The sequence below is a fragment of the Takifugu flavidus genome, chromosome 4 (assembly GCF_003711565.1).
Source record: "Takifugu flavidus isolate HTHZ2018 chromosome 4, ASM371156v2, whole genome shotgun sequence".
Lineage (NCBI taxonomy): Eukaryota > Metazoa > Chordata > Actinopteri > Tetraodontiformes > Tetraodontidae > Takifugu > Takifugu flavidus.
Window position 1 is genome coordinate 16975458 of NC_079523.1, and position 26422 is coordinate 17001879.

Genomic DNA, 26422 nt, shown 5'->3' on the forward strand with positions numbered 1-26422 from the left:
TTTACAGCAGGAGCATCTCATTAAATGAGAAAAGCATCAAAAGGTTACTTATATCCTCACCTATCATAGAGATTTGTTGGGCATATCTCAAGTGTTCTCTTTCTTTGAGTCTTGAGTCTTAATAAAAACTGAAAATTCAGCTGCGTGGCGGCTGTTGAGGTACCGACGCCACCTGAGTGGACTCTGGTTTACAAAGCTCTACCAGGAGTTTCCCTTCCATTCTCCTTCCCACTAATGTACTTGAATGCAGCGCTGAGAGAACAGGCCGCTTCTCTAGGGATGACCTTTATTGTCTGCCCTTCCTGGTCCAGGGTGTCAGTCATGAGTCATGGTCTCCTGGACCATAATTGTGTAGTCGACAGAACCGTACCGAGATACTGGCTCAGGGGTGGTTGCAAGTGTCTTTTGGTAATTAGCTAATTAGCGTGTGCTACCATGAGTGTCCAATATTGGACTTTTTTTTTTTTTTACAATATTCTAATTTTCTGATTCGCTGAGTGATGAGTTTTCATGAGCCGTAAGCGATCCTCGTCATCATTCAAGGAAATAAACACCAAGGCTGTGCATCATGAATCTCTGAAAGATGATTTTTTTTAACTTTTTTTGGATTGAATCACGACAAGAAATCAGCATTATGAGGACATTCCAATTTTTTGAGAGGGTTTTCGTTTTTTGTATTTTCCTTTTGCCCTTTTTCATAGATGGGACACAGAAGGACAGACCGCGGACAGAGGTGGGCGGGAAAGACACGGCCTCTAGGTGAAAGGGTACAGGTGAATCAAGAGAGGGAGTTTTATGTGCAATCCTGACCCGTGGTACGAACTGTATGGATAAGGAGTCTTCAGCCCTGTTCACACCATCTCCACATGGTCTCAAGTGGTCACAGTAGTCACGCGTGTCACAGGGTGAGGAGACAAGGTGAAAACAAACATTCTGAAGGCAGCTAGCTAAAAACATATGTTCAGACAAGGTGAGAAGAACACCTCTGCTGCTATGTGATGCAGCCGGAGTGGTCCTGTATAATGGATATCCATAAGCTGGACCAAACCACACTTTGCTTCAGGCGCAGCCTTGTACCTTCTCTTTGGTACTTCCCACAGGAACGGTTCTCCGTATCAGCGAATCTGTCTGCTCTCAGCTATTTTTACAGCTTACCACATTTTCACTCACTTAGATGGTCACACGCTCAGAAGAAACATGTAAGCCTTCATGCAAGAGGGTTCCTTTCTGCCCTTTTTCCAATAAGCTGCCTTTAGCAGACAGGGATTCCCAACAGCCAGATTTGTACAACCGCCAGTAAGACTTCCTGGGTACACAGCTTAAACAGGAATGTTCAGGACTGTAGCAATTACAGAAAAGCATCTCTTTCCAGGCAGATTTTGGTTTGAATTCTCAGTTCAATGCCCAGAGATCTGTCCATGGGCCACAGCAAGACAAGCAGAGGTAGAGTTGGGGAGGAAGGTTGGGATTAAGCTGGGCTTTAAGCCAGGCTGAGATAAATAGAGATTGGACTGTGGCTGAGACATTGCTGAAGGCAGCTAAAATAAGGAAAACAGAACAAACAAGACCTTGTATTATCCCTCTGTGTATGGACAGAGGCACAATATTCACAACACTCATCACTTGGCCGACAGAGCAAATATCTCTGTCATTTTCATTTAGTGCATAAATAGCTTTAGCTGATTAAAAACAACCACTGAACGACCAGCGCGGATTCAGCATTAGCCCCGTAAAGAACCACGCTGCCTGCACCATAACCGTGAAATTAATCAAGTTTTGCTTATATCCAAGTTCATTCCCTCTGTGAATTAATGCTGCATTATCAGCAGCTGCCGTATTATTAATGTGGTGATGAGGAGCATCTGTATGCGCTACGTTAGAGAAAGACTTAATTATACCTGCTGGTTCTTGCCTCTTTTCCTAAACCCTTCCTACTGTACCATAGGAGTCACTCGCTGAAGGAAAGTCAACACCACATGCAGAAAATACCACATGCTTGTGTGAGGTTTAAAAGACAGGCCTTTCTTTATGTGTCCACCATCCTGCCCCTCTCACTGATCAAGCTAAAGGCCTTAAGGCAACCCTTCCATGCCATCCGCACCATTCCCAAAATGGGATAGTGGGCATTTAATGTACTTATGTCCTGAAAAATAAAATGCCAAGAGGTAGTACTTTATTGCCAACTAGCTGGACATTTTTTATATGATATTCCAGTGACATTTATTGTCTTTTCTATGGTTTGAAATTACAGTGAAACCAACGCAACAGCTGCAGAAGCAAAAAGTCTCGAAGCACTTCTATTTGGACTGTAAATCTAAATATTTAAACCATTTGTCAAGCCAGATATTTTCAAACTGTCACCTGGAATAACATTTATCCAACAATTATCTAACATCTAATAATAATTAACACTCCCCACAAGCACATGTCTCATATTAGGACTTGCTCAAATATGTACATGTGAATTATCAAGACAAAGGGGGGGGGGCAAGAATGCAAATGCACATGACCATTTTCCTTGTAACAGCACTAATCTGCCGGTTTAAAAGAAATGCAAAATAGCCTTGCCTGACCTTGTTTTCGCACTTCCGTGTGACTAATCCTTAGCAAACTAGCTTTTGCGTTAATTCTGTAATTCCATAAAGAACCCCAACAGGCCAAGAACCAAGCCCTGAAGTCTGTTCTCTGTGATATTGATAGTGAGGTAAACACAGACCAAAACACTGTGCTAGCCTGTCAATTTTCAGGCAAATAAATAAGTGTTTAAGGTGAGAATCCAAGTCATTTTAATGTCTCACAAAGTAGGACATAATCCTGTTGGCACCACAAGCAAAGGGAAAATAATCATGTTTTGCGGCTTTGGTTCTTATTGTGGTAAGAAAATTACAGTCACATTGGAAAATAAGGAAAAGCCTTTTCATGTGGCCTAAACTGAAGCCAAGATCAAAAGAATGGTTGTTGTCTTTTTTCATTTTTCTTTTGTTAATCAGCGAATCCAGCAAAAAGGTTGGTGATTTTTCTCCAGAGCTTCGACACCGCGTATGTACATTTCCGACGAAAATGTTGGAGGTGTGTGTGCATCTTTGTGTAAGGTTGTGCCAGGGGTCGGGTCATGAGAGAACCAGTCCGCGTCTATATTCTATCCCTCGTCTCCAATGCAGCCCCCCCCACCACACACACACACACTCCACAACCATGTCTGAGCGTGTCACAGAGATGAAGGCAGACAGCTAATCCCATGCACATTTTTTCAATCATTCAGACAGACAGGCTTCCTTGACAGCGACCCCATCCACTGGTATACTGGTATCACATGAATAGAGCATGTGTGTTGGACCACAAAACCATGTCGTGGCCTCTGTTAGGGAAGGCAAACAGTTCAAATGCGGTTGAGTCTAGTGTGCCCCCTTCCTGTCGTTGTGCAGTGTATGAACGCATTAAAATGTAAAGGTTATTGGTTCATTGCCCAGTAAAGCTGGGAGGATAAAAGGGAAGATTTATAACGTTTGCGCGTTGTTCCGTTCATTTTGAGACCCCTGATCTGTGCAGGTCAAATCAATGTGGAAGTTCGCGTCATGTGGCTAACGGAAAAGACGCTGTTTAGCTGCAGCTTCCAAATTGTTGAGATGATTTCATCAGAAATTGGTGGTTTTGGTGGTGTGAAATTCCCAAAACTCGAGTCTAAAGAAAACTGAGTAATTAATTACAACAAAGGGAAACTAAATCAGTACATTTTGATCCCCCCCCCCCCCCTTCAAATAAAGACACATTTAGTAGCCCAAACATAAAATATTGAAGCTACAGTTGGTGGTTTTGTTGACACGGATGTCTACATTAGTGACGAGTGAAGAAGCGTGTATATTAATAATCTGTGGTTAACCTTATCGTATGTATAAAACGATCTCACCGAGTGGCCTTGGCTGGGTATCTATTGATTTCACAACCACAGCGGGTCTCCAGAGGTCTCGTATAGATTTTTCAAGGTGCCCAACCAAAGGCTCCATCGTGCTTTTCTGCCCAGAAGAGCACAGAGAAAGAAGCGTCCTGCTCTTTGAATGCCGCCTCCTCTAATTACTGTACTGTGGTTTTATTGACCGCAAAGAATTTTAGAGACAGTATTTTATGTTGGAGCCAAAGAATTGCTAACTGGAGGAAATATCAAGCACAACCTCTGAAAATGTGGCAAAGATGCTGATTATTTATGGCTGGATTCGTTTACATGGATGTGAATTGGCCAGTCTATTTTTAATCATCTTATGTTTTGAAACGGCTACAGTTAATTAAAGTGATTGCACTCTATAGTTTAAAAGTGCGTAATGTCGAATTGGCAACGTTCAGAAAATGTATTAGCCAGAAGCTATAGATAGTAGCCTAGCCTAGCATCAAACTAGAGTTGCATTAGTTTTAGAATAAGTGCTGCGCATTGATAGAGGTGTGTTTCTATAACACCCCTTGACATATTATTAGTGGTTTGATATTCTTTTAAGGCTTCAATAGTCACCGCTTCTAGATGGATCTCTGCATTAACCCTTTTAAACTCTCATTCACTCGATGATAGAGAAATAACTAATCAGAATTTGGGCACATAATCATTCATGCACATTTACACACCAAAGACGCAGCTCAAGCACACGGAGGTCTGGGAAGGTCCACTGACCTTGGCGTCACCCCGGCCCACATTCTGAAAGCTTGTTTTCTGCATTCTCACTTTGTTTACCTATTTCAGGCAGGTATGTCAACGTCCGATATCTGATTCCCGATGGTTTACGAGACTGTGTCTCTGTCAGTGTATCATTTCTAACACATTCGTGTATAACACCTAATCTGGAAAATCACAGCCAAAGGCTAAATATCTTAATTGGCTTATGTTAATTCCCAATTGTCTGAGCTGATGCGGTTAGTAACTCTTTAGGACGTACAAAAGTCATGCTTTGCCTTTCTGTCACACTGCATGCTTTAAAAATAACTAAATAAATAAGAATCAACCCCTGATTCATCTATGGAATCTAATCCTAAATGCCTTTTGATACTTTACAAGCTTCGTCTGACCGAGGTGGGACAAAACTGCCAAGCCTGAACTGGACCTTCTGCCGTTGCTGCCTGAGCAGCCTGTGTCAGCAGCGTATCTGTCACCCGTGACACGGTGGTGGAGTCCGTCTGCTTGCACGGAACAGCAATCAGATAAGGAACGTCTGCTTGCTAGCACCAGTTTAGCTGTAAAGCTCTTTCTGTCCGACTAATACTGCAGATATGTAAAGCTCTGACAGCGGCAGACTGAGGGTCTTTCCCTCATGTGCGTGCACGTTGACAGCTGGAAAACACTCCATAACCCTCAGATGGGAAAAGAGATGCTACTGCCGTTGTGTAGCTGGCCACAGAGAATATACAATCCGTACAACGCCATGTCAAGCTCATGTCAACTGAGGGGGAAGGGGGAGGGGATCCTGGTCAGAGGGAGAGCGGCACGGACCGTGATTGGAGGAGGAAAGGTAGCGGTAGATGTTGCTAACAGTGTTGCTGGTAGATGTGCTGTGCAGCAGGGGAGTGGCTCAGGTACAAAGAGTTTCCCTTTGTGATGCAGATGACAAGATAATCAGTTCGGCTTTGTCTCTGCTCATTGAGAGGCAGACGCTAATCCACCGCGCTCGTGGTCCACGGGCACACTTAAGCCATGTCACAGCACCTGTGGGGAGCGTGAAGGGAATGACGCAGCTCTTATTGTGAGCGCGGGACATGAACTCGTACGACTCAACATTCCTATGAAGGAGGTGAGGCTCCTCCGGGTTTTTAAAATTAATTCGCTGATCATTTTGATGCTGACATTCAGTAATTTTGCAGCCAGGAGCAAAAAAAAAGCTGGTGATTTACTACGACAAAGTATTAGACACACCGTTTTGAAACGATGAGTGGGCTTTCTCACAAATTAAGAACACACAAAGAACTCAGATTCCAAATGAGGCCCCTGGTTGCCATTTTCATTGTGCACACATTTTCTGCGATGAGCAATTCCTATTTTACTGTCCTCAAATGATTTATATTCCCAAAGGCTTCGGATGAATCTGGGCGTCCTAATAAATATGACTGGGAGATTGTGCGTTGCCAATTAGCATGTGCTAATTAAGACAGCAGGCTACTTGAACATCCTTGATCTATTTTTTTGATTGATACATTAGAAAGGTTACATAGAGGTAAAGATTTTTTTTTTCAATGAGATCCTATTAAGCTTTTACAAAACAGGAATATGAATTACAATAAACTGTAATAAATGGTTGAAACTAAAAATACTAGATTATAACACTGTTATAATGCCTTCATGGACCAGGCCACACGGCGATATGGAAACTATAAAAAAAATCCACAATCATTTTTTTAATTATCGAAATTAGTAAATTTGTTTATCAAATTCTAGAGATATTGATTATAAAGCTGTGCATGTCATAGAACGCTGTTGAACATTGTACATCCCATCTGAAATCTCATGATACAACTGGAAACAAATGGGAAATTTGGACTTGGCCTGTCGCATATTAAACCTTTCCACTTACTTCCAGCTCACTTTTCTGAGTTGCTGTTGCAAAAGAAGTTGCCTTGGGAAAAAATGAGGAGAAAAAACTGTTGACTTATGTAACGTTTCCTCATAGCATCAAATACCACTAACAGGTTCCACCTCATTAGTATTCAATTAAAACAGCAAATTCCAAAGCACTTCCAAGGTGCCCTTGAGCCTGGTGCCTAACCCTAAAAGGCTGAGAGCCACCGTCCGCTCTGACACCTCTTCCTCCATGGCTCCACCTTTTCTTTCTGTGTTCATGGACCAGTGTGTGTGTGTGTGTGTGTGTGTGTGTGTGTGTGAGAGGGCACCAAGCCGTGTTCTGAGCGTGGCAAAGCCGAGGCCGCAGTAACATTAACGCCATCGTCCAAGCACACCCAGGAGGTCCAGAAACCGGCAACAGGACTATCTCTGCTTTAAACAGAGCTTTGTCCTTCAGGGCAGACAAAGCAGACGGGACTTTGACAGCGTCGAGGAGGGACATCAACCCAGCGCCCTGCCAGCGTATCAACCATTAAAATGCACCTCTGTAAATGACTCCGGTCTTCTCAAGAGTGCTCTTTGCCATTTTCCATTTCCAGGATTTTTGGATCTCTGTTCTTAAATGTGAAAAGATGATAAACAGCTGAAAATTTTGACTCCGGTGGTTCTTTTTCAACCCCCCCCCCCCCCCAACCCCAATGTTAGCTATTTTTATTATTTATAAAGCTCCAAGCAAAAGGAAACGAAAGGGCGGCGAGTCCTCCAACCAGGACCAGGACCAGGGACCAATGTTTGTCCTCGATTAAAGTTGCTCCTTCCCAGACAACTAAAGCAGGCAGTAACAAAAACGGTGACCCACAGGAGAATCCGAGCAGCAAAAGCTCTTTGTTGTACAACTTTGGTTGGTAAAACAGTGGACGTTTGTAAACGGCGCCATCTTCGGATGCCTAACGTAACAACCTTTCCTAATAATAAATCACACTGTAATAAAGTTGTCAGTTGGTTAAAAAAAAAGGATGTTTTAATTTACCGTTTTAAACAAACGTGCGCGCGATTAATGCGCCTGTGCTGTTTGACACGCCGTTGTGTAGCTGCTGTAACCCAAGGCTTAGCTGCTACGCCACACGACAGACAAGTGATTTAATAATTACTTATAAATATTGTTAAGCAAAAGCAACTGGTGGCTAACTCCCACGTAAAGGTAGCCATCTCTGAAATGTGAGCCAGCCCCTCTTTAACGGAAACAACTGGTACCAGCACTAATTGAAATTTTGCATGCAAAGTGACAATGCCTGCACCCTCGGCTGCATGGATTAAGGACTGAATAGAGACAGATTCTTTGTGAAAGCCTACTGTGGCGGTTGGTGTGCACGGCCGCTCCCTGCATCTGCTCATTGGGCAGACTGAGAAAATACTGGATTGTATACAACCTCTCGTTTTACCTTTATCTAATCCCATTTCGCAGCCGCCCTATTTTTGTCTTTTCTTACGGTTCCACACAACAAAATGCTTCCCATGTTACGCCCCTTATAGAACAATTCTGGTTAAAACGTCGCCTCAATTTGCATCTTTAACCAAACCTGGCGGGATTTTCCACCAAGCTGCCATGCGTGATGCCAGAAATCATGAGTGAAAAGTTGTGTGGCATGCAGATATGAGCAATTTCCTTACTGAAGTGAAAGGAAAATAAATAAATAGGCTCCGATGCCCTTTGTGGTTGCCAACTTTTAACTGAGGGCTCCAGCAGCCAACAGGGCTAAAGCGACCCAACCCCTACGCAATTGTAATCTGCAAGACATTTTTGAAAGGCTCCATACTGTGATCTCATTACCCAACTTTACCATCCTCTGTTGTATGCTTCCTTCAAAAGAAAATGTTCTGTTAAAGTGAGGGATCGTCATGCTGAACCCCAACAACTACGCGCGCACTACATGCCTGGATTCAGCCCGCTATTGTATCAAAACCAGTCCTCCCAGAAGACATCTGCTTTGTTTGCACAGTACAAACTATAATGGCCCCACAAAGGAGGGAGTGGAAGTGGGGGGCAATCGGAAAGGCCCAATAATGGGCCTAATAAATTTCATCACGGACAAACAACATAAGCAGCTGCGATTTTACGGCTGGGGATGAATCAGAGAATTTCCACTCAACAGAATTAGGCAAGTACCATTGTTAGAGTGGCTGTAAACTGGGTATTGATGACAAGGAATGGGATAAACTCATTATGGAATAAATCTCCGGTGTGTTTTCATAGACAAGTTTGACATAGCTTAACTAATTATTCTGGCAGTCCTACCTCCATTAACTGTGAAAAACGGCCTGCCCCCCCCCCCCCCCACCTCCACTAAACTGAAGCTTTGCCATTGCCACAGAATAAATAACTCAATTAAAAAAACACCATTTGTAACGACACAAGACGGTGATTAATAAAGAGCTAGTGCGATAGACGATGAGATGCTGGAGACGTTTTAAATTAGCGTTTAAAAGCATGGCATTACTTGTCTCTATTTATTTTATGGATACTTGGTACATCAGCAAATGGCCCCCGGCTAGAGTTAGTGATTATTTAGATTAAGCATAAGCTTTGACCCTGTTGGTCTGGTGACGTGCACCTCAAATCGATGGTATGATTTCAATTTAATTTTCCCAGTAAAGCCAACCCACCGCACAATGACCCAGTTTTCCCGACAGTTTCTTATGATGATGATGAAGAAGAAGAAAAGATTTCACAATTGATCAAATGAAAACAACAAAGAAAAAAATCCCTTTCGCAGAGATCCACTAGAGGGTTCTAGGGGATGGGTTGTTCTTCTTCTCTTTTTTTTAGAATAATGCTGCGGTGACCTCTTTTTCAACCCGTTATTTCTCATACGTAGGCTATCCTCGCAACTTCATTGGACAGTCAACTAGGGTGATTCAGAGTGAAACGGAAGAGGGGGCTGCGCTTGGTTAGCAACACGGCTAGTCCACATCTACGGTGAAGTGAAACGCCACAGGAACAACCAGCATCCGATATATCGGCACGTAAACATCCGCGTTACGTATCAATGAGAGACAAATCAAATTGATCGAGACAAATTCAACTTTGTGAAGTCACTATTTGAACCCCGCCGAACTCCTTACGTACAATTCTTTTTTTTATCTGGAGGGATTTGAATGCTACACAAAAAAAATTAAATAAAATCAAGGGAAAAAATTGTAAGAATGAAATGTTTCATTGTTTGAATGATTAACATCTTCTCGTCCTTATTCCCTTGTTCTAAAATACAACTAAAAAGATCAAAATAATAAAATTAATTAAATGCACTGCAGAAAAACAACAAACATGCTTTATATTTATATGTAAGCGTAAACGTATGTGTGTGTGTGTGTGTGTGTGTGTGTGTGTGTGTGTGTGTGTGTGTGTGTGTGTAAAATGGCATTGTAAATATTAACAAATATTTGCTTTTATGACGAACGGAAATAGGAGAAATGTATTTTGGCACTTTTTAAAAAATGTTTTAGATCCCCTTAAAGACCGTATTTAATTCAGCCATTTCTGTGGATCGAACCAAAATAAACTCAAAGCGTCACGATGCGAAATTTAACATATTAATGCAAAGATTAATCCAGACAGTAACTCTTTCTAAAGTTCTAAAGGAGGTTTTTTGTGAGTACTTTAAACAGCAGAAATCCCAATATAATATATTATAGTATAATATTAGTGGAGTGTGTGCCGGCGTGCGCGTGACCCGACAGGCCCCCTGACCTTTGCCGCGTCTGTATGGTGACAGCAGGCCGTGATGTAAATGCACAGATTCCCTGTCTTTGGGCTCGTTGTTATTTTATCAGCTGGTGCCTGAAATTTCCGATACTTTCCTATGTGCACCTGTAATTATGAGGTTTGCGAGCTGGAAAAGGCAAATTTGTTACAGCGCAAGTCAGAAATGTAAGTCGCTGGATTTTTCACAGTGCCAAAAATCTCTTGTCCAACTCTTGGGTCAGGAATTCTCTTCTCTAAAGTGAGTTTCATTAATCACAGAACAAACATTACCCGGCTCCTAAAAGTACCGGTACTTCTGATCCATGACTTTTGCTTTCCCATTGTGTTTTGCAGACCCAGTGCGTGCGAGAACATGACACACGTTATTGTCGGACATGCAGCAAATGCTGCAGGCGTCCGTCCCGACGACGGTCCCTCCCCCCCCTCACGCCGCGGACTGAAGGGCAGCAGCCGTCACACCTCCGTAAGGATGCCACAATAACGTGCTGGAACCATGCGCAGCTGCCCGGGCTTTTGTAGCACTGGGATTGTCCAGTGCGCGTTTACCTGCGCGGATGCGGGACCGGGTTTTGGTGGAGGCACCATTAGAACCGAACCTAGCCGCAGCCACCTGGAAGGACCATCAACCCCGGCTTGTGTCGCACTTGCAGGCAGCAAGAGCCAATCCCCCCCTAATTAATGGTTATTCGAATGAGACCCTCTTTTTGTCCGTAAGTCAGGGTCGGCAGGAGCTCATTACCAGAGCATTCGCTTACCTTCAACAGCTATTACGGCCGGTATGGTCCATAATATCCATAGAATATCCATCATTGGTCACTTATACTGTCCCGACATTCAAATAAGATACGTCCTGAAAGCCATTGACAGCCGAGACAGAGAGGGAGAGAGAGGGGGGACAGGCGGTCCTCCAAGTCCAGCAGACCGATCCCGGATCAGAGCAGAGAAAACCAACTCAAATGTGAACCAAGTTTGGGCGAAACCAAACGGGGACAGACAGAGGGGCGCACCGCGGAGCACAGCGTCACAAGTCGGTCCTTTAGCGACGCCCGGAGCCGCTCAGCATTACTAGGTATAGAAACTGTACCGTTGTGGGTGTCATTGTGAGTGTTGGTTCCGATTGGAGCTCCTTACTGTCCGAGTGGTTGATGAAGTGGATCGTTCAGAGGAGCCGTGTCCCCTCCCGGGACTCTTGAGTTGATCGCGCTGTCAATCATCAGGACCGTCCATCCTGCTGGATTTAACGATAATTAAGGGGTTTTGCGACCATGTGGATCTTTTGTAAAAGGTGGAGAAACGTCCGTTTTCTCTTCATCCTGCAAACCTGCAAATTGATTTCCAGGTGTTTCTGCTGCCACAACTCTCCTGAAGGTGTAACAGGTGATGGCCGCGGGAGAGGAAAGTAAGTCCCACTATTCTCCATCTAATTCCTCTCATTTCACACGGCTGCGCTTGGTTTCTCTTCCGAGCTTCTGCGATGGTTTCAGGTAGAACATGTACAGTAGGTCAGCTACCAGTTTTAGACCTTTTATGACTGGAGAAGGCTTCGATGGGTTTGCACCAGCCTGGAATGGCCAGTACGTTTGGAGGGAAATAACGGGGGGAATTCTGTAAAACTCAATCAGTAGGTAGGTTTTAAAAAAAATTAATTTAGTTCAACTCAAACGAGCAGCTCCAATTCTGCTTTAAAAAAAATAGCAACTTATAAAAATAATTCAAAAATAATAGGGATAACTTTTAGGGTCTTTTATCGTCGGGTCTTTTCAAAACCCCAAGTTATTAAAACAGAAAATACAAAGAGTAAAGGTTTAGCAGTGTATGTGATATTAATAATATTGAAATTGGTGTATTTCTAATTATTAATGAAATGGGTTTATTTAATAGTACATGGCCGTACCCAACACTTTATTATTGTTCATTAAAAATAAAAAAATATTATTATTATTACTATTATTATTATTACTACTACTACTACTACTATTATTATTATTATTATTACTACCATTAATTACAAAAATGATATTGTTAAAAATAACAGCATCAATAATAATACGAATAATAATAATAATAGTTTTTACTTGGGGATATTATATGAAAATAGAGCTTTAGAACAATGCCATATATTGCTTATTGCTAAAGTCCTACCAAACTCAGACTGTTCTCATATCTGGCCAACATTTTTCAGACAGGATATGACTGAGCAGGTAGCTGCTAGTTAAGGTGATAAAGGTAAAAGGTACATTTTTAATTGAATCATTTTTATTGATTTTCCTCCAAGGTGCAACATTATCCCGCGTCCAAAGGAAGTGCTGTAAACAAATAATGGACTAAAACTTGTCAACTGGCCCTAAAACCCCTCACAATGAACTTGCTTTATAATCGCATCTTTATTTTCAACATTTACTAACAGCTGAAGAAGCAGGCGCTCAAGTTATCTTTGTACTCATGATGAGTTATGATGGGGAAGATATGAAGGGTGGTGGTGGTGGGGATGGGGGGGGGGGCAGGCATCACCACCACCACAGACAACCTGAACTGGTTGTTGGACTTGTGGTGTTGCTGTGCTGCTTCTGACAGTACTGGTGAAGGATGAACACGGCTGGACTTTGGCTCCATCCTGAGCGTAGAGCCAGATGGACCAGGCTGGTTTATCAATAACCAATAAGTACTGATTCCAGGTCACTTGACTGGCCAGCTTCAGATCACGTTCAGGTGACTCGGTGATAAAACGGACGGATCTGCAAGCAGCTTTTTTATAACGTCTCCCATGCCGACAGTGCTACTGGCACGCCGTGGGCCGCCAAAATGTTCCCCAGCGCTTCGTAAAGGTGGCTTCTTAAAATGTGGCTTCCTAAAATGTGTGGACTGAGTGGGACAGCCCGAGTAAGGCGAGTCTTCTCGTCTTATCAAGATGAAACAACGTTTCTATGCTATAGAATTCTCTGCTATAATGATATATAATCATTTGATATATTCATATATATCAAATGATTCAGGCAGCCATTTTTCCCTATTAAAGTAATTAAATCAGTCGTAATAACTGGGTTTTATTATTATTGAAGCAGACATCTTTCTCGTGAAAAGATTAAAATCAAAACTCCAAAAGCCACCATTTTACCATACAAAATAGTCTTAGCCAACACACACAATAAATCTAACACTGTCAGTATTATTACTACTGAATAACAACGATTGATCTAATTACATTCAGTTGGCTATGTTATACATGCTTATTATTTAAGTGTATAAGACCATCGCCACCCACCACTTTAGAGGAACATTAACCCAGTTTTTCTAGCAGATTTTTAAGAATAAAAGAAAAGCAGCTGCCGGGTTGTGTCGTTGTGCCAACACTGCCTCCTAGAGGATACATGCTGAACTCCTCTGGATGTGCCATGAAACACGCTGGTCGGGAGAGAAATATGTTTATCTGAAGGTCACCTGCAGAGCACCAAATATTTAATTGCTTTCATTAATTTTTTCCAATTTAAGGGGCCCATTTAGTCCCCAAAAAGACACGTGAATCGTGTAAATTCTTTGAATTGAACCTTTCATTCCACCCAAATAATCCCCATCAACCTCTGAGTGAGGTGGTTGGAGTCGAGCAGCGGCGTATTCATTTTTATTTACGTGTTGATAGTTTATTCACTCAGCTAACAGAACATGAACAAAATGTGCCCCAGCGGCTGCCTTCACATCATTTATTGATGGCAAATGTAAACGCAGCTAAATGTATAGGATTGATGTTGATGGAACACATACGTAAATGTGTCATTTTCTGTCTCACTCAAGTCAAGTGCTGAATTTTTAAAGAGTGTAACCACAGCCATCCCTTCATATAAGGATGAGTACATTAATAGTTGTGTTTTTATTATTTGCCAGCATCAGTTAACATTACAGATGTGTGTGACAAGGCATTTGCGCAACTTATCAGCCTTTAAAATATTTAAGGTGAATTTAAGACAATCAGAAATGGATCGAATCCACGTCGTCCCGGGGTTTTTGTGGGCTCACGGTGGAGTCTTGCAGCCTGTCGGCATCGGCAGCCTGGTAAAGAAGGAGGAAATAAAATGGCCCACTCCTTTTAAAAGTTGCTATGTGACCCCTGACCTTTAGCTGAGACAGAGCCACAGACCCGTCTAATCTAACGAGACCTTTGGCACATGGATTAACCCGGCCGGCTCTCCGAGGAAATATAAAGAACTCACATCAGTACGAGCCCAATTTACCCTCAAAAACAAACACATTTAAATTTTTCTGCGTAAAAATTCCCACTGCAGAGGACACTGGATTATTTTCAGCTTTTAAAAAGACAACAGTGAAGTAATTGGTCTTGTCCTCCTCCGGCCTTCTAACCGCCCACTCAGCGTCTTAGATTCCGACTGCAGTAAGAGAATTCAAGCCCACAAGTTTGCCCAGTAAAGGTGGACTAAAAGAGCCTTGTCAGAATTTAATTTACATTTCTGCAGAGTGAGCTTGCAAATACAGAGGATCTGGTTTACTCGTGCGTGTTTAAAGGCTATGTGCAAACGCTGAAGAGCAGCGCAGAGACATGCAATCATTATCTTGGCTCAATAATTGCGGGCTACGCTAATTCCTTAAACAGCTAATGTGAAGCATGCACACAGCACTTTTTGATCAGCAAAATAAATCTAAAGTGCTGTGTTAAAGACTGAGATTGACCTTGCAGTTCTTATGAACCGGACAAAACGGCAGCCATCCGTCACGGCTCTCTTTTTTTTCTTTATTTATACGGATGCTAGCAGCATCTTCAAGCTGTTCGCTAATGCGTAGGACGCGTCCTCCTAAATCAGCCACCGCTTCTCACCGGCTGTGTGACATACTGTGTTAAACTTCTTCTAAGCAAAAGCACGTTTTTATTTTCATGTTTCTCTCGAGATTTTGTTTTATCTCAGGTCTGAGATGCCAGGTAAAATAAAACGGCAAAAGAAAATTTCCGTTTAAACGTAACTATAGTTGCAGTACATAAACTGTTAATTTAGCCAGGTGTGTCTGTTTTTATACCATATTAACATGTTTTTAATGTAGGAATCACTGCCGCTATCGGAAGCATTTTGAAAATGGAACGGATCCAGTTGCCATCGGGAACAATAATTTCGAAAAGAAACGAGACTAGGCAGCTTTCACAAACTAATTCAGAAATTATTTCCGCAGAAAAATAAAACATTTATTTTGAGGGCGGCGACGAGCATTATTGTGTGTTTCAACATGTAACATGAGGCGTTTAGCACTGAATTATTCTCCCCCCATTTTTCCTAAACGAAAGAACGTACTTGTCACAACATGTACGGCAGAATTTAAGTGCATCCGTTTGCATTTGAGAACCAACAGCTACGTTTGCCCACCTAACAAGTCCGTTTTGAATATCAAGAGTGAACTGATGTTTCCTCTATCAGCGTCAATGATCAGAGAGCAACAGATGGAGGTGCACAACAGGGTACAGGGACTAAGAGGATTCCTCTATGTTCGCCTGTCTCCCTGGACTTTCGTTGGTACGGACAGACCCTTTCATCGTCACCCAGCTCGGCTGGCTTCCTGAGTCTGATGCGGTGTTGTTGATTAAGCCCTCTGAACTCAGAACCGCCCGCGTCGCCCTGCCTGGCATGGTGGATCATTTCTGCTGTGGAGAGGGTGTCATGAGCCTGTATCGGCAGCAGTACTGAGTGAACCTTCCTTTCACATGCAACCAGAAGACAGCGTGAAAGAAGCTCGTCTTCCCGTGCTGCCATCCCAGTGACGGCCATCCCAGTCCGGAGAGCCTCATGAGAAAAAACTGGACAGACAGACGCAGCATTGTAATAGGTTTATTGAGACTCATTTCAGCAGGAAGGAGATCAGAGAGAGAAGTTATCTGATTTCCTTACTGGCGGCGACAGTGAGAAGCTGCGCCTGGCGCTTTCGGGAAAGACGACTTGTGATGAGATGACCAGCAGCTGTTGAGATGCTGAAGAGTTGGCAGCAGGCAGAAATGAACAATAACATTGTGGAAGTTTGTAGGGATGGTCCCAGCACGAATAATAAAATACAAGGTATTTTTAGTGCCTTTCTCTTGGTAAATACCCTGATTCTTTCCCCACAGAATATTAGCCCGGCCTCATGCTAGCTTCTTTTCAGCTGCTGCTTCCTCTCACACAGCCACTTGCATGTCCCTCAAAGAGCCTCGGAGGAATGGTGAAATTCATGTGAAGTTTGTCTGGAAATGTCCTTTAAGGCTGTTTAGCCCAGTGGTTTGTGGTTTCTTTTTCTCAATTGTGCATTTCCAACCAGCATTGCAGATGTTTTTAGGTACTTAGATTAGGCCGACTGATTGAGGACATAAAGAACCTACACAACCTAAAGCCAGTAGTATTTGCAACTCCAGCTATTGAGGCGGGTAAGAGGAATAAGCTTGGCTTTAAGCGGTGAACACTGAAACAGGAGCAACTGAAGGCTTCGGGCTTTCGGTAGGAGGCGATCGACGAAGCAACGCCAGCGCAGGAGGCTGTATTAAGAATATAGAGACATGGCTTTAGATGGTTCTGAAAGCAGAGTTTATGTGTAAGGATGGAATAAAGGGTAGTAGAGGTGGGAATACAGGGAGCAGCGCGCTCGCGCGTGTGTGTGTGTGTGTGTGTGTGTGTGTGTGTGTGTGTGTGTGTGTGTGTGTGACCGGAATCAGTAGCACTGTCATCTTAACTCGGAGATGTTGTGCAGAATGTAAAGTGAAGCATATTTTTTTATGGTAAAGAAAAGAAGTACGACATATATAACATAATAACATTTGCTTTATGTGAGGTTCAAATGAGAGTTTACTGTCACAGCAGATCCCGTGACGTTTGAAGCTTCCCACATGTTTGAGCTGAGGGCCTCCAACAGGACCACGTCTGAACCTTGTTTTTAAAAATCAAAACTAGACAAGGAGGAATTAGACGGATAAACAATGGTGTCGTCAGCCTACAGGTGTATAACGTCTGTAAAAAGTATCAACCTCTCCTTGGTGTTTTGTGGATTTTTACACATGATTGATATAATTTACACATTAGATTTTACACAGACTCATTTAAATTCATTAAAATTATATGGTGTACAATTCATGTTGGCCTAAATTCCCCCAAAGTCGGGCGAATGACCTCATACATAGAACAAAACCACCCGTGTGCGAGAGGTCCGGTCTCGGCTCCATGAAAATATCTGCTACAACTCCACCGCAAGAGACACACGGATGCTCCAAGCAGCTCGGACAGAAGAGCACTCGTGAAGCGTGGTGGTGGCATCATCGGGCTCAGAGAGTTTCTCAATAGCAAGCCAGGGAAGGCTAGTTAAGGTAAAGGGCACATCAATTCTGAGAAATATCATCCTATACTTTAAATTCATTGCCATCCATTTGCTTTTTTTTTGCAAAACATTGTTAAAAAGCCAAATCACACAGATTACACTGACCAATAGTCCATGTAAAAAAGCACCCAAAAGGGGTTAGTAACTGTTAGTAACCATTACTAACTGTTAGTAACCCTTAATAAACATTAGTAACCATTAATAAACATTAGTAACCGTCAGTAAGCATTAGTAACTGTTAGTAACCGTTAATAACCGTTAGTAATTGTTAGTGACCGTTAGTAAGCGTTAGTAACTGTTAATAACCGTTAGTAAGCATTAGTAACCATCTAATGGGTGAATACTTTTCACAGTCATGTACGTGAGAACTGAATTGGATTCCACAGAGCAGACTTTGTTGTTCACAGCACATGTTGCACCTGCCGTGTTTCATGGGTTTCCTGGCGTAACGGTGATTACTTTGTTATTGTAACTAGCAGCATTTCTCCAGCCCTTTTTTGGGGAGCAGATATTTATGGAAGAGCTGGATTTTTAAGGCACCAACTATGGCCAAGAGATTTCGCTCAAAGTGTAAAACGTGTGCTTTCCCCTGGTGTGCAGCGCTGGAGGATAATACGTCCTTATTGTATTTCCTTTGTGTTCAACCTCTACCCTGAGAGGAAGGAGGGACGGGACTTTGGAATCTCCAGAGGGATTCAATTATATGTTCTCTGGTGTACGCTGCAATTTAATGACTTTGCAACAGGATCGCTTTCAGCTTTCCGAGGGTTTTTTTTAGATGGTATCTCTGTGGAGTTAAGACCTTCATATTTCTACGGGGGGCTTTTTATTTGACCTCTTTATTTCTCATGTGGTGTTGAGCCCCTTTGTCACCTCCTGACTTGAGTTGTGCCTCCCTGTTGTGTGTCAGCAGCTCATAAATGCTCCGTTAGACGGAGGCTTTTTCGATGGAAAGGACTCTCATTCGATCACGCTAATGTGTAACCTTCACTGGTTGCTGGAAAGCCTTTGGTCAGGGTGGCTCCGGTTGGTTATTCTCACAACTGGATCAAGCGGATTCCCACACAGGGGACGTTTCGAGATTGCAGGCTGTGACTTCAGCCTCGACCTTCCAGTATGAGCTAACGCGGTAGCCGTCCAAGAGCTTGTGGCTTCTGCAAGCATGTACAAATTTGTCCCTGCTGTCCAGGATTTGCCAGGAGGCTTCGGGCTCTTCGGATGACGACTGAGAGGAGGAAGCCACTTGACAGATTTGATCGTAAATGACTGCAAACAGTTTGAAGAGAAATAAACACACTTATGCTGGACAATGAGCGGCAGGCGTGTGTGTCTAAGTGGACCGTGTGTGTGTGTGTGTGTATGTATGTGTGTTGCAGGGCAGAGACACAGGAGTGTGTCTGGCTGAATACACACATATTTCTCAGCATGCACGCCAACTGCTACTGCCTGCAAAACTCGATTATGTATGTATATGTGCGTGCGTGCGCGCGTACGTGCATGTTGTGTTCAGATGTGTGAGGAACTGAGGGAAGGGAAACTGCAGAGTGAGGAAATAGAGCAGAAGATTACAGGCATAAAGAAATCCTGGATAATTCTCCCTTAAGATGTGCGAGGGCTGCAAAGAGCGAGAGAGGAGCACGCAGAGGTCGTTCCCATGACAACCTTTGCCCGCAGATCTGACCCTCCCACCCCACAGAACAGGCAGAGCGCACATTGTAGGTCACATATGGCACCAGAGATCCTCTCAGGTCTAATCTGCCTTGAACTATGAGCTCTAGATGATATTGGATGGCTGTTTACACTCGCCCACCAAGCGACCCATCAAAGAGCACAAAAGTAGCTTTTGTCTCAGTAGAGAGCTACAGACAGCTAACGTGCACGTTAATATACATACGTCAATGTTTAGGGCTAGATAAGAGGTGTGTGATGGGCTGGAGTCGCTAGTCTGAATGTTTGACGAGGTGAAATAAATTCATTTATTTACATTTATTCTGCTCATTTATAAAGAAACTCTGTCAAAATGTAGCAGAAGATTTTCTTCGTATTAATTAAACCTTAATGTGTGAAACTCCAAATCCAAAAATTGGATTTATTCCTCGTATCTGTGTCGTGTTGTTTGACATTCTCTTTTTAATATGTTTTATATCAATTATAAAAAATAAATAAATAAAAAATGAGTGCAATTCTTTTAAAGAAAATATCAAAAATATACACAGTACATCTACCGTGTTTATTCATATTATTTCATATTCATAATGGGGGAAGGCCAACAACATTGTGACCTTGGCAAGGCTTTTTATGCTCTGTGTTTCTATAAAAGAGGTCACTGGGAATATGTCCAAAGTCAATAGGCTAAGGATATGAAACATCCTTTCATAAAAACAGAATTTGCTCTTATACAATAAAGGATTTTTACATTTGACCGAGTCCTCTGAGTAAGCGAAGTAATCCAAGATTAATATAGCTATATATTATATATCTAGTATATCTATCTAAGCAAAATGGTGCTGTCCCAGGCAGCTCCCTACATCTAATTGTTCTTTTTAAAATGTTCTTAGTGTTCTCCATAATTCTTCTTGAATCTAGATATCTATATGTCTAGATAGATAGATAGAAAGACATTTGCGTTTGGAAATGGGAGAAGTTATAAGATGATTTTTTTTTAAATGCTGCTTAAAAAAACAAATGAATAATTCTGAATAATTCTGAACAATTCAGAATAATGTAGAACGTCCACGCTGTAACAGTGGTGATTTATACGCCTCTCATGTTTTGGAATTTCAGAGATTTACATTTTATAGAATTGTGGAGGAAACATGTGCATTTATGTAATAATCTGACATTTTCAGCACTGTAATAGAACTGTAAGTTATTTTTCAAGTCATTTTAAATCCTTCATGCTGCTCTGCATGGTTGAAATTAGTTCAGAAATACTGAAAGGGGAATTCTGACCATATTTGTTTGAATCTTATTTATTTCAACATAATAATGAGTCTAATTTCCAGGGGAAGCGTCACCATGAATAATGAATCGTTCTTTCTCCTCCGCTGTCAGCGGGCGAGGCCAACCGCGGCCTCACGCTGACTCCAGCCTCCTCCTGTGATCTTGATCCATCTCTCCTCGCGCCCGCTTGGCGATTTCATGAGTGAGCTGGTGATCATCACGGGTGACTGCTTCCTCACCTTTCTGCTGAGATCTATAAGCAGCGGCGCAGCCCCACTTGGGAGACTTTCCCTCAGCGTGTGGGAATGCTTGAGGTCTGAAGGTCGACAAGGCTTCACATCTGCTCCTCATACCTCCGCGTGCACGTCGAGGGGGGAAACAGGTAGACTCAAGCACGACGACAGTAATTGTGGGAGCATTTTTGGAAGCGTGGTTCATTGTTTGGATGCTGGAGGAGCTGAGCTTTGGAAAGAGCACCGCTGGGAGTTGTGATATGGGCATTAGCTCACGTGTGCGTCTGAAACATTACTCCACATTTGTTGTCTTGCCTGGAGGCAAAGAACTCTGGGATTTAAATGTTTTAAATCAATTCAATGAGGACGTGGTGGCGTGAGCACGCTACTGTGCTCAGATACGTTCACACTGACCTTTCTTCTTTCTCTTTACTAATTTTATTGGCTCGTCTACACTAATTATTTCCGCTCCAGTCACTCACATTTTAATAGATTTACTCAACATTTATTCAGCCTTTTTTTCCCCTTTGTAACTCATTATTTCAACATTTAAATTGGACAAGCTCATTGGGCTGATTTCAATACACATACAAATGTAAATAAATTCAACCATAAAAATCGGGATTGATTAAAATGTTTTTTATTAAAAGTTAAAATGTTTTTATTAAAAATTCTATCCATCTATCTATCTATCTATCTATCTATCTATCTATCTCTCTCTCTATCTATCTATCTATCTATCTATAGATACAAAATAAATTAAAAATAATTAAAAATAAAATAAAAATAATAAAAAAGATTATATATATATATATATATATATATATATATATATCAAGAGACAGAGATAGTGGAGCGAAGAGTGTGGCACCTTTGTTGTAATTTTTTATGTATATTCTCTGCTTCTTGATTATTTGCTCATAAAACAACTCTCTTCCCATCTGCGTATCGGGGCTTTCGTAAGCTTCCCGGGCAGCGCCGCTCGCTCAAACTCAACGTTGAATAAAGCTCTTGCTAATGGAAGCAGATAACAGAGAAGCTTCTGCCATAGCGCATCAATCCAGACGTTGTCATGTTGCCCTTTTGAACTCTGCAACTGTATCTTTAAAATGTCTTCAGGGTTCACTGAGCTTAATGGAACTTTCTGGAACAGTCAAGTGCTCACAACACGAGCTTTTCTCCGGTTACCCATTCACGGATGTGCGACCTCTCGCTCTCGTTGTTTCGACGCTAATGCTCCGCCACCTTTTCCCAACAAACATGGAAGAAGAAAGCAGAAACGCTGCGATCAACGCTGACACTAATGCAAACTGAGATGGCCTTTAATGCTCCTATTCCAAATTGGAGAAAGTGACCTTCTTCGGAGACGTGACAAAAGCGCAGAGCGGGAGATGTTTGGTGGGCTTTAAGGCTTTGAGCAGACTGCAGCAGACCCTTGAGGTCGGGCAAATATTTCATGAGTAATTTAATATCTGGCACATGAGTGTGCGCTCCACGCACGATGCCGGTCGGAGTAGAGACGGTGATGTGGAAAGAATGGTGGGGGGGGTGAGGAGGTAATGCTTCATATCAGCTTTGCTCCAAGAGTATGGAAGGGATAACGCCAAAAAGCCGAATTCAAGGAGAAAAATATCCCCTCGTAGGAAGAGCATCAGCACGGATGAGGCTTTTTGTTAACAGCAACCATTTTGATCAACGAGCCTGCATTCAGGATAACCCTCTTGGACCCATGGAAAAGCTTTAAAATGGCTTTACTGGCAATGAAACATAAATTAACGGAGCAGTTTGTGCAGAAATTCGTTTAGAGTCATCTTAATATGGCCCCAATATGTCAACAGTGGGGAATCGTGCTCATTTCAGATACTCGTGTTACTGACCACAGTAGTTCAGACAAAAGCCCCTAAATAAGCCCCGCCCCCTGCCCATCGACCAATCACCTTTCGGCATTGGAGTTGCCAGGTATCGCTGGGCTTCGTCTACGAACATTTCGGATCACACTTGACTGACGATACTTATGATTCCCACATTGTCATGGCATTGCGAGAAACAAAACAAGGATGTGCGTCGGAGAGGCCTTTGAAAGCTGGAGGAGAAGAATTTGAGGATTGATTTGAGGTTGCTAGCTAGCTTTCTCCTGGGCAGGTAAGATTCAGCTTAGCTGCTTCCTAAATTCATCCCGTACCCTCACGGGGGAGGCGGTTGATTGGTTGCGGTCCCACACATGACCCACCTCTGATGTCATTAATCACCTGTAAATAGTTGCCAATACAGCTGCTGTTGTTGTTGTTTTCTTTTTTTTAAATTAACCTGTTTAGATTTAGAACTGAAAAAGCCTCATGGGTAAGAGGTGAAAGGTATGTTTGTCATAAAGATTGCAATATGTGAAGGGAATACTTTACTGCATTTGGTTGATCACTGCTCTCATCTGCTCTTTATCTGAATGATTTGGGGGGGGCTTTATATTTTTCTAGGAGGATGCTGCATTTTGGCAAAGCAGTTTAGCAGATACGTTATGTATAATACGATTTTTCTCCTGCCGGGTCCGATACCGCGACAGTCCTGGCCACTGTTGGGATGCTTGAACTGCTCTAAAGTTATTTAGGTCCAAAGGTAGTTATTGTGGCAGCTAACCACCTTGGTTGCTAATGTAGCAATGGGAAACTTCCTGTTGTTTAATCATATTCTTTATTCTAAATTTTCTTTTTCTTTTTTTTAAACATGTCTGCTCTTGCTAACAGCACTCACACAAGCTCTACTCTCCACAGCGGCTCACTGGGATCAGTACCTGGTTCTTGGCGGCCTGTTCAAAGTAAAATGGCATCAGATGGATTGGATGGAAAATGTTCACACCACACTGACTGAGTCAAGTGGGATGAAATCCTGCAGCTTGATCTGTTAGTGCTGGCAAACAAGCACACATATGCACACAGTGAAACTCATGCATTATTAAGGGTCGGGTGGCTCCCAGGTAACGTTGTGCACAAATGTGCTGGCCTCGTTCTGAACAGATGGGTCTGTGACTTCACAAGGTCCACAGTACTATGCACCATTTAAGTTGGGATTTTACACGTTTCCCTTTAAATGTCATGTATGGGCAGACAAGGTTAGAAGAGACTTAATTCTCTTTTAAATGATTGGCTCAGGGTTTGGTGGCAAACATATAGAAATCCTAAGCTTGTGACAACGGTTACAAAAAGGGCCCTCTACTCTATAGTTGTGATGTGGTCTTATTTACTGCACAAAAACTGTACAAATTCTATTTGAATATCTAAACACCTCAAGCCAACTCTGGAGGCACTCAAGGCTCAAGTAGTTTGTCGCCCTGAGATTAGCAGGAGCCCCACAGAACTATACACACTGAGAAATACTGGGAGAGCCATGAGTACCAAGAGACACGGGGGATTACGAAGGGCCAGGACACGTGTTGAGCAGACAGACTAGAATCCCAGCCTGAGGGGTTTGCACTACAGCACACTACTGGAGCAGCAAATGTTTCCAACCGCATCATCGTTTTGTTGCTAGTTGATGCAGAGTCGGGAGCAGATGGGACATTCGCCAACGCAGAGGCAAAACCAAAAGTAGGGCTTGCTACCTTTTTGTAGCTGGAGCAGGCCTAAGGCTAACTGGTCGGATACTTGTTGGATGTAGGTTTGCAGGCTGGGTTAGGGTCAGGGTCAGGGTTGGCGTTGCTTAGGCGTATGCTTATGGTTAGGGTTGGATTAGGTTAGGGTTAGGGTTGCTTAGGGTTTTGATTATGGTTGGGGTTAGATTAGTTTTAGGGTTAAGGTTAGGGTTAGATTAGATTATATTAGGGTTAGATTGGGGTTAGGGTTGGGGTTGCTTAGGGTTATGATTAGGGTTAGGGTTGCTTAGGGTTATGATTAGGGTTAGGGTTGGATTAGGTTTAGGGTTAAGGTTAGGGTTAGATTAGAGTTTGATTAGGGTTAGGATTAGATTAGGGTTAGATTAGGGTTAGGATTAGATTAGAGTTCGATTAGTGTTAGATTAGGGTTAGAGTTAGGGTTAGGGTTAGTTTACTCTAGTAATTTATACGTGTTTGCCTGTAGTTCACTTCAGATCCTCACTGGATTAACGGGCAAAGCCTCATAAACGTGATGTCCAAACGTCTTCGAACGTGCAACACTCTCCTCCAGCAGAGACCGTGAAGTTGCTGACATTAAAAGAATCAATTGCTGTCAACATGTTGCCACTCCTGAACCTGCGAGGGACGGATTCCTGGCGGGGGTGAAGATGTGCGTTTGAGGAGGGGCCGAGACGTGATGCCCCGACGGCGTGAGCTGTCGACCCGTCTGAATCCCTCATTGGCTGTGTTTAAATTTACCACAATGGTAACCGAATCTTTGGTTTGAGTTTGTTTTTTAGGGGGGAAATGCACCATTTGTTGTTGGAACCCGCCTAGACGCCCAGTAGAAGAGCTCTAATGGTGTAAAGTTTGATAGGGACGCCCCAAATATCCAGGTCATTTTACTCTCACTACAACTTAATTCTGTATATATGGAAGCAAAGAAGTACAAGGAAGCAATGTAAGAGATGTTAGTTGGAGAACCGGCATTTGCATATATTTAATCTTGATCAATGACTGAATTCAGAAAATTTGCAAATTTAAAAGGTTAAAAAGTAGTTTGTTTTTTACAGCGTTTTTTTACAGGAGTTTGTTTACATGGATCTGTTGGGAATTGATCGCTGAACCCACCTGATCTTCACTTTAAGAAGAACCATGTTAAAGGTTCAAAATATCTCGTAAACACTTTCAGTGGAGTCGTCAAATCTTGTCGTACGAATGTTTCTGGGATTCAGCGAATCAATAAGAAATGATCAGTTAATGGGATTTCGGGAGGTTGAACATAAGCCACGGCTGGCTGGCTGGGCGGTGTTCCACAGGGGTCACGGAGAGTTTGGTCCCCTGATCTCTCTGATGTTAGCTGAAGCATGTAAGCATAAATGTTCCACCCTCCAGGCTCTGCTGCCTGCTCAATCTGTGTCAAACTACGCAGACCCAATAATGCTGCTCGGCTGCCGCCGCATCCGCTATTCACCTCTGCTGATCAGGGCTGATCAATGGGCCACCCGTCGTCATTAACTTATGCAAAGTGAAATTGATAGATTCAACTGTGTCAAACGGTAAAGACACATATTCCGTTACCTTTAAGCTACATGCAGTTCAATCATTATTCATTTCTTAATTACAAGAATGGGATTCTTCTCTTCTATTAAGGGTTGCTTCAAATTTATATATTCCATATTACCATATATTCATACATCACATTTGTCTGTGTCTGTGTACAAATGAGGACTTTTCAATGAAATTATTCCCATTTGGATTGTGGGAAATGTTGGTGGTATTCAGCTCGCTCGCTGGGCAGGTTGCTATGTCATCTCAACAGGCCCCAGAAAGAAAATAACTAGATGTAGAAAATATATCTTTAACAGTTTTTAAAAAATGGGGGTTTAAAGGTGTGATTACATTCCTTTTTATAATTTCAATTTGTGCTTAGTCAGTTTTTTGCAAACGTAGCCAAAAATGCTTCTAATTTTATATTAGTCGTCAGAAAAATTGTGATTACTAAGTATAAGTAAGTAAGTATATTTCAGTTCTTG

The 26422-nt window shown here is 42.5% G+C and overlaps 2 protein-coding genes across 5 annotated transcripts in view; one reads left to right on the forward strand and one right to left on the reverse strand.

Moving 5' to 3' along the window:
- ephb2b (eph receptor B2b) overlaps window positions 1-11232 on the reverse strand; it is a 79454-nt gene extending 68222 nt beyond the window's left edge. For all 4 annotated transcript variants that reach the window (XM_057029516.1, XM_057029514.1, XM_057029515.1 and 1 more), the window contains exon 1: window positions 11051-11232. In XM_057029516.1, coding sequence (XP_056885496.1) covers window positions 11051-11105 — 55 coding nt within the window. In that variant the 5' untranslated portion in view covers window positions 11106-11232. The remainder of the gene's footprint in view (window positions 1-11050) is intronic.
- A 125-nt stretch (window positions 11233-11357) lies between these two features.
- The window catches only part of lactbl1b (lactamase, beta-like 1b), a 30569-nt gene continuing 15504 nt past the window's right edge, over window positions 11358-26422 (forward strand). Inside the window, exon 1 of the mRNA XM_057029517.1 lies at window positions 11358-11694. Within this exon, the coding sequence (XP_056885497.1) occupies window positions 11561-11694 (134 nt within the window). The 5' untranslated portion in view covers window positions 11358-11560. The remainder of the gene's footprint in view (window positions 11695-26422) is intronic.